We start from the raw sequence: 8,589 nt of genomic DNA, 5'->3' as shown, positions 1-8,589 counted from the left end.
AACACATGAATGGGAAAAAATGCTGTGGTAATCGAAATAGATGCACTGTTTGATGAAAATCAACATGTATTCAAATGAATACTCTCAGCAAATTGGGAACAGAATGGAATGACTCACTCTGATAAAGTCCGTCTACAAAAAAAGGAGAGTAAATAGGATGGTGAAATGTTGAAATTTTTCGGTTTCTCATCAGGGATAAGACAAGGATGTCCACTGTCACCATTGTAACGGGTGGGTCTGCGCAATGCCATAAAATCAGAAAAGGAAATAAAACTCTTTACAATGGCAACGACGGGCCCGCCACGGTGGCCCACGCCAGTAATCCCAGCACTGTGGGAGGTGAGGTGGGTGCATCACTTGCACTCAAAGGTTCAACAACAGCCCGGGAAACATGGCAAAACCCCGTCTCTACAAAGAATACAAAAGGGAAAAGAAAAAAAAATGGCGGAAACAAAACTGCTCTTATTCCAGGATGATATGTTTCTGTATATTGAAGACTGAAAACGACCTAGAAGTAAACTTTAGAATTCACAAGCATATTTCACAAGGCCGCTGGATAGAAAACCAATATGTAAGAATTATGTCTCCACCGGGCGCGGAGGCTCATGCCTGTAATCCCAGCACTTTGGGAGGCCAAGGCAGGTGAATCACGAGGTCAGGAGTTCAAGAGCACCCCGGCCAAGATGGCGAAAGCCCATCTCTAGTAAAAACACAAAACTTAGCCAGGCGTGCTGGTGGGTGCCTATAATCCCAGCTACTCGGGAGGCTGAGGCAGACAATTGCTTGAATCCGGGAGGCGGGGTTGCAGTGAGCAGAGATCGCGCCACTGCACTCCAGCCTGGGCGACAGAGCAAGACTCCGTCTCAAAAGAGAACAAAGAAAGAAAGAAAAAAAAAAAGAACGATGTCTCTACATACCAGCTCAGAGAGTTACAATACACGATTTCAAAGAATGATACATATTTCACAGCATCAAAAAGCTAGAAATAAAATTCACAAAAGATGCGCAAGACTTCTTTGCAGAAGGCTGTAAAGCTTTATTGGGAGAATTTTAATGAACAAATTTCCAACATAGGAGCAGCCTGCATCATTTCAACGTGTCTTCTTTTAACACTGTGATTGCTTTTCACCTGTAACAGAAACACAACGATTGGGAACATGACTTAGCAACAGATTATTCAGATGACCCTAAAGGCATACAAAGCACACTACACTTTGGGTTTTATTAAATGGACTAAAAACAGAACCCTATGGGTGATCCCGTGTCTTACACGCAATTGAACCTCTGCATAAACTTTGAGTGTACACCTGCAGAATTTAAAAGTAATTTCCTCCCTGAACATCAAGTGCTTCCTTTCAAGTCACAAGCACTTACAATTAACAGTCAGCAATTTGGAAAACACATGTGTAAAGCATACTTCAGTTGATTACTCAGGAAGTACTAGAGTCACGGTCTTTCAACTTTAAATCTTATCAATTCATGTCTCTAAAGCTGAAACTTACATGTAACATTTGATATGATTAGAGATGATTATATCGTATGTGTGTCTACAGTCTTATTAGAAATAGTGGCTCATGAAGACTGACAGTGGGGCAGGGAGCATGCATAGCACGGGCATCTTACTCACACCCATGCTGAGCACCACTGACCTACATGCCACAGATGATGGGAACCAAACGGTCTCTCGCCATTTGATATTTATTTCAGTCACTCAAGGTTTCCGTGGGGAAAGATTTAAGAAGCAATTGTACCATTTGACCCAGCCATCCCATTACTGGGTATATACCCAAAGGACTATAAATCATGCTGCTATAAAGACACATGCACACGTATGCTTATTGCGGCATTATTCACGATAGCAAAGACTTGGAACCAACCCAAATGTCCAACAACGATAGACTGGATTAAGAAAATGTGGCACATATTCACCACGGAATACTATGCAGCCCTAAAAAATGATGAGTTCATGTCCTTTGTAGGGACATGGATGAAACTGGAAATCATCATTCTCAGTAAACTATCGCAAGAACAAAAAACCAAACACCGCATATTCTCACTCATAGGTGGGAACTGAACAATGAGATCACATGGACAGAGGAAGGGGAATATCACACCCTGGGGACTGTTGTGGGGTGGGGGGAGGGGGGAGGGATAGCACTGGGAGATGTACCTAATGCTAGATGATGAGATAGTGGGTGCAGCGCACCAGCATGGCACATGTATACATATGTAACTAAGCTGCACAATGTGCACATGTACCCTAAAACTTAAAGTATAATAATAAAAAAGTAAATAAATAAATAAAAGAAAAAAAAAAGAAGCAGTTGTTCATTGAAAGCCAGAGAAACCCTGCCTGGGCAACACAGTGAGACCTCATCTCTACAAAAATGAAAACAAAAAAATGTACTCAGGCACGGTGGCTTGTGCATGTAGTTCCAGCCACTCAGGAGGCCGAGGTGGGAGGACGGCTTTAGCCTGGGAGCCAGAGGTTGCAGTGAGCTGAAATTGCATCACTGCACTCCAGCCTGGGTGACACACTGAGACTCTGTCGCAAACAAACAAACAAACCAAGAAGAGGGAGAATTCACAATTTCACAAGATCTTACACTACGTGTTCAGCTCTCCACACGGAAAAACTAGGATGAAGCAGAGGGCCCGCTCACTTTCTTACTGACAATGAAATCTCAGTTCAGAGATTTTCAGATGACTCGGGCCAGGGTTTCATGATTTGTGATTAACAAACCATGCGAAGCAGATGATCTCTGTGTCCCACGCATTCTATGCAACAGGATCAGAGTATGAAAGAACCGGAATGGAAAATGGTTTTAAAATCTCTGACTTAAACTCACTATTTTCATAAGAACCAAAGATAGGTTTAGAAGGGAAAGGACTCACTCAGAATCTCGCCAAGGCTGTAAGAGCTGCTATTAGAACCCGCATGAGTGCTTCAGCATTTTTCACACCAAGTGATGGGTGTTACAAACGTGTTATGTATTGATTAAAAGCAGACCTTTACAAAAGCATCTGAAAATTGTGAGCTACTGGTTTAAGGATTTATACTCAAAACTTTTAATTCAACATAGCTTTGACTCAGTTTGTTTCCCTATCTGACAGTCTATCAGTCGGGTGCTGGGGCCTGAACTACGTTTCAAATAACCTTTATATAAGAACTCTGTTACTAAAGAGGCAGTATTGTTACCTCTCTGTTATTAAAAATATAATGCTGGGTCGGGCACGGTGGCTCTCGCCTGTAATCCCGGCAATTTCGATGGTCGAGGCAGGTGGATCACCTGAGGTCAGGAGTTCGGGAACAACCTGTGCAACAGAACGAAACCCTGTCTCTACTAAAAATACAAAAATTAGCTGGGCGCGGCGGAGCATGCCTGTAAGCCCGGCTCCGCCAGAGGCTCAGGCAGGAGAATCACTTGAACCCTGGAGACAGAATTTCCAGTGAGCCGAGGTGGCACCACTGCACTCCAGCCTGGTCTTCGGAGCGAGACTCCGTCTCAAAAACATAGTAAGAATTACAATATGATACTGTGGAAACAGACACCCTACAATGTGCATGCCTAATGGATTGCCTACCTTCTTCAGGCGTTTTCACCTCCTCTGGATTTGGCGGGTCCATCTCCTGCCCATCAGGACCATCTTCACACTCACACCCAGTCTGTGGGTGACCCTGTTCCTGGCTATCAGCTTCAGGCTTCGGCCCTTAAAAATAAAAACTACATATCAATTTAAGCAGTAAAGCATAAAGTATGAATAAGAAAATAATATTCATGCTCTCGGTATTATTAGATAAAAGCTTTAGCTAACGTAATAATAAATGTGTTGATAAGAATCCCAGGAACATTATTTCAGGAGTCCGTTAGCAGAAAACAGGAAAACAAGGTGTTCCAAATATTACCCTCTTCCTTTCCGAAGACTGCCCTCAGACAACTTTGCTGCCTCCTTTGCACTTCTCTGTTATTCTACTTCTGATTGTCCTTCTCGTATTAAATGACTCAAGGCTCAAATCCCGTCTCTCACAGCACTTACACTCCTAGCGCTCAGACTCTTACATGGCATGAGTAGCCACCAATAAACGCTGAGTGAGAAAACTCTTTTAAAAATACATGAAAAAGCCCAAACTGCAGAATATTCTGCAAACCAACTGGTCTATCCTCTCCAAAAATGTCCGTATCGTGAATGACAAGAAAAATTAAGGAAACATTACAGGTTAAAGGAAACTAAAAACACCTGAAAAGCACATGCAAGGTGTGATTCTGAACTGGACTCTGGATCAGAAAAAGAAATCCTATCAATAAAATTATCTGGGCCGGGCGTGGGGTCTCACGCCTGCAATCCAAACATTTTGGGATGCCAAGGTGGGCAGAGCAGGTGAGGCCAGAAGTTCAAGACCGCAGTGGCCGGCGCCTGTAGTCCCAGCTACACGGGAGGCTGAGGCATGAGAATCCCTAGAACCTGGGAGGTGTAGGTTGCAGTGAGCCGAGATCGCACTACTGCACTCCAACCTGGCCCACAGAGAGAGACTCCGTCTCAACAAAGAAAAAAAAAAGGAAAAAAGAAATTTTCTGGGGAACTGGCAAAATTTGAGTATGCACTCTGTATTAAATGACTCCATTTTCTCATTGTTAAATTTCCTGATTTTGATCTTTGTGCAGTGATGATCCAAGAAATGACTTTCTCTTTCTTCTGACGATATACACACCCTCAAGTACATAGGGTAAAGGACCATAATACCTGAAACTTTATCGAAACAATTCAGCATTAATAACAGTAAACATATATCCGTTTGTGTGTGTGTGTGTGTGAGTGTGTGGGCAGCACGGTAAGAGAGGGAGGGAAGAGGTGAAACCTATGAAGCGAAAGCTTTTAACAATTGGTGAATCCAGGTGTAAAGTATACGAGTTCGTTGTTCTATTCTTCCAAATTTTATATAAATGTAATGTCTTGAAGATAGATACAGTAAAAATTTAAAAGAATATATGATAACTGCACTGAACTTTAGGAAGAAAGGAATTTCCGATTGTGGTAAAACATACAGATATCGTAAAATTTACCATCTTAACTATTTTTAAGTGGTACAGTTCACTAAGGAGTTACGTTTGCAACATTACCAGCCACTAGGCACAAAAACTTCGCATCTGTGTTTTCCTATACCTTGAAACCTTTATTTATTTAATGAATTTCTTTATGTATTTATGTATTCATTTATTTATTTATTAGCGATGAGGTCTCACTGTGTTTCCCAGGCTGGGCTTGAACTCCAGGGCTCAAGCAATCCTCTCACCTCAGCCTCCCAAGTAGCTGGGACTATGAGTGCATGGCATTCAGCCCAGCTTTAGACCTTTCTCCTAAATGACAATCTAAGGATAAAACACAGGACATGTATAATGCTTATATTCAGCCGTAGAGTACCAACAGCAGTGTGCGTCAGCTGAGAAATCTGAAGTCTACCACGTGGATAGGATTTCAGTTACAATTACAATGTCAGTTTCTGAAGGATTGATTGGCTGGTTGGATGTGAGGACTATGGAAAATCTTACAGTCACGACACCCATTACCTATTGGGGTAAAGAGAAACTTCACTTTGTTCAAATAAAGTTATATTTAGGTCCGAAGGTCCTAAAGGTAATATTCCATAAATGAACCCCGTGAAGAACAAAGCACCAAATATAACATTGTTTGTGAATCACAGAAAATATACTGTCCCCCACTGAGAATAAGGGAGTGGGCGGACAGCAATTAATGGGCATTGTTGTCAGTCAGATTCTAGGAACTTTTAACAGTGCATCCCTGGAATAATCCACGACCTCCGTTACATAAATGCTTCCTTTCAAAACATTTTATCTCCGAGAAATTATTTCCATCTCACGTTCATCTCAGGATAATTCCGTTTTTGCTTTTCTAACCATAAAAGGATTGAATCACCTCCTAAAAGCCGCTGAGAAAAATCACTAAGCCAGCTACCCGTATGGCAGTATCCTCATTTATCCAGCTTTTATCAAACGTACCATATAAAAATATCAATCAAAGGAAACGAACGACAACATTCAGCGACTCGGTTTTTGGAGCTGCTCCTGCTCCTCTGAACTGGGTCTATTCTTGGGTCAGTACTAAGCTACCTTACAGTAAAGCCTTTTGAGTTTTAAGCATTTTCAGCAAAATCACTTCCTTCTTTACAGCAACATAGATGATAGGAAGACACAAACCTTGGAACACAGTACAAATGTTGTATTCACCAGTCAAGGGTTCTTGGATAACACACAATCCTGGCACCTCCATTCTCTCATTCATAAAGTCGAGAACTTTTATCATAGTGAGGGATTTGCCCAAGCTAAGCTGCAAACTACATAGCCTCCTCGCTTTTCCAGTCAATTTCAGGCATTCTTTCCATTGTTTTCTTTCCTCCTGTTCCTCCTATGTGACAATGCCTAACACACACACACACACACGTGCAAACACAGACACGAACACACACACACGCACACACCAGCAGACGTTCTTCTTCCCTTTCCCTCACCTTGACCTGCACATGCTCCCTCATCCTCTCCCTCCTGAGCAGCTGCAGGATCCTGACGTTGAGTTGCTGGTTCCCCTTCTTCAGGTGTTTCTGGTTCCACTTCATCACTGAACTGCTCGGGCTGGGGAATACGTGTGGGTGTGCAAATAAACAATAAGTTTCGTTATTGATACAAAATTTTACATATATACACAGAATACATAGCTATTTCTGGTCATAACTAAGCCTAAAGACATTTCTCCAACTCTATGCTCTATGCCCAATAAGGTTACTCCACCCACAGGGAGGTTACTGTGAGAAAAGTGACGCACGAGGACTTTGGAGGCTATTATACTCTGTGTTGGAATACATGTGTACAATCTGTCATTAACAAACAAAGCCTGAGAAAGAAGTCATGGGCAAAAGCTGAAGAACACGAGAGGAAAAAAAAATCCTCCAGAATCAATGTTTCCTTCATGAGATGCCATCATCATTTTTTATGAGCAGGAAAGACCTTTATCGGCATTTCCACACTAATGCAACAACGCTATCACAAAAATTAATTTCTACTAATAGAAAACATCGAATTAACGTTTAAGCACTCACCCGCATAGGCCCAATCATTTCAGGAGGCTGTAAATAGCGTCTTCGTCCAGGCCAATAATAGGTCGATCTTCCTCGCCAATTCATATTTCACACTGAAAACAGACAACCGTGATTGAGAACGTGCGCTCCAGAGGGCTGCTATATTCGATCGCTTCCATGGATAAATGTTAACTTGCCGTTTTACTTTTGAAAATACTCTCAAAATAAGTCCCAGAGTTAAGCATACGTGTGTACGCTGTCTGAGTGCCTACAAAGCCACTTCTGCTGGCCAGGCTGGCAGAGCAATCATCTTAAGGCGTGTGGCAAAAGGCAGAGGACATTTTTTTCTAAATTTCTTTCGGACACGCGGTCTCGCTGTGTTGCTCAGGCTGGAGTGCAGCGGCGTGATCACAGCTCACTGCAGCCTCGACCTCCCGCTCAAGGGATCCTCCCACCTCAGTGTCCCGAGTAACTGGGACTACGTAGGCGAGCACCACTGCGCCCCGCAGACAGAGGTCATTTCTGATGAGGTTTAGTTTCACAAGTGCACTCCCCACGAAAACCCTAGTGAATCACAATTCTCGTGATTGCTGCTTTGGGCACACTCCCACTTCCTAGAGCCATTCACCCCGCCTCACAACAAGTTTGGTTGGACCACACTGCCTCGCCCACTCCTTCCCACTGTTTTCGGACCTTCCATGGCGGAGGTGAGACCTTGCAGTGCTTCTCACTCGGGCGCTCCGCACTCCACACCGCTGGGGGGGCGCTCACCAGGCCGCAGCCTTCCCAGCTGCCAGGCCCCTTCTTCACCACCCGCCTCGCCGCCGCCGGGGGCCCCATTCAGGGAATCTGCCCTGTGTCGTCTGGGGTTCCCGGCACCTCGGGACTTCCATCCCCCCAACAGCACTCACCCCATCTTCACCTGAGCCCCTGACCGCCTCCCCTCCACGGCCCACCTTCCTCCCCGTCCAGGCCCCTTCACGACCACGAAGCCGCCGGTGGCCTCGCAGCCTGTGAAGGGAAGGAGGACGACCTCGTGCCCCTTCTCCCTCAGAGGCCACAGACCAGGAAGCGGGACCCGCCTGACCCACCCGAGGCCCTCTCCACCCTCACTCACACTTCAGCCCCCGGGATGACTGGCCTGCAGACCTACCAGATGAATCTCAGTAGAGGAAAAAGAGTCCGGACGGCAGGAACCACACAGCACTGCCTCACAGCTCCCCGGCGTTCTTCGCGGGGGCGAAGGGGCCGGGCAGAAGACGCCCAGTGAACATGCGCACGGAGGCGGGAGCCCAGGGAGCATGCGCGGCTGTGGGCTGGGGAGGGCTGCCGTTCCCAGCGCCACGCCCAAACCCTCGATGCCCATCCTCATTGAGGATAAGGGAATCCCACCTCCCTCTGCTGTTTCCTATGCCTCTGGGACTCAAGTAGTGCTCCCCTCAAAACTCACCCCATCTTCAACTGAACCCCACCCCCAACCCAGGGCCCTCTCTTGCCCC

At 45.0% G+C, this 8,589-nt stretch overlaps 1 protein-coding gene across 3 annotated transcripts; it reads right to left on the bottom strand.

The window, feature by feature from the left end:
• Nucleotides 1-8,370, bottom strand: LOC129395298 (G antigen 4). 3 transcript variants are annotated; one of them, XM_055106443.2, is made up of 5 exons: nt 8,244-8,370; nt 7,112-7,203; nt 6,527-6,647; nt 3,586-3,711; nt 2-1,129 (listed from the first exon to the last, which is right to left on the bottom strand). In XM_055106443.2, the coding sequence occupies exons 2-5, from the start codon at nt 7,193-7,195 to the stop codon at nt 1,107-1,109; spliced, it is 354 nt and encodes a 117-aa protein (XP_054962418.1). In that variant the 5' UTR covers nt 7,196-7,203; nt 8,244-8,370; the 3' UTR covers nt 2-1,106. The 3 variants fall into 3 exon arrangements, with proteins under 3 accessions (XP_063457962.1, XP_054962418.1, XP_054962417.1); XM_063601892.1 differs by lacking the exon at nt 8,244-8,370 and having other exon boundaries at nt 1-1,129; nt 7,112-7,197; XM_055106442.2 differs by lacking the exons at nt 2-1,129; nt 8,244-8,370 and having other exon boundaries at nt 3,364-3,711; nt 7,112-7,195.
• Nucleotides 8,371-8,589: the final 219 nt, after the last annotated feature.

Source organism: Pan paniscus, chromosome X, assembly GCF_029289425.2.
Source record: "Pan paniscus chromosome X, NHGRI_mPanPan1-v2.0_pri, whole genome shotgun sequence".
In the NCBI taxonomy this organism is placed as follows: domain Eukaryota; kingdom Metazoa; phylum Chordata; class Mammalia; order Primates; family Hominidae; genus Pan; species Pan paniscus.
The sequence above is the reverse complement of the archived record's forward strand: the minus strand, read 5'-3'. Positions and strand labels throughout refer to the sequence as shown.

Bases quoted from the DNA above. Each gene is read 5' to 3' on its own strand.
- LOC129395298 (XM_055106442.2), bottom strand. From the start codon at position 7,195: ATGAATTGGCGAGGAAGATCGACCTATTATTGGCCTGGACGAAGACGC. The intron at 6,648-7,111 runs GTGAGTGCTTAA...CGTATTCCCCAG, and splicing joins AAATGATTGGGCCTATGCGG to CCCGAGCAGTTCAGTGATGA. The intron at 3,712-6,526 runs GTGAGGGAAAGG...TTTATTTTTAAG, and splicing joins GGGAGCATGTGCAGGTCAAG to GGCCGAAGCCTGAAGCTGAT.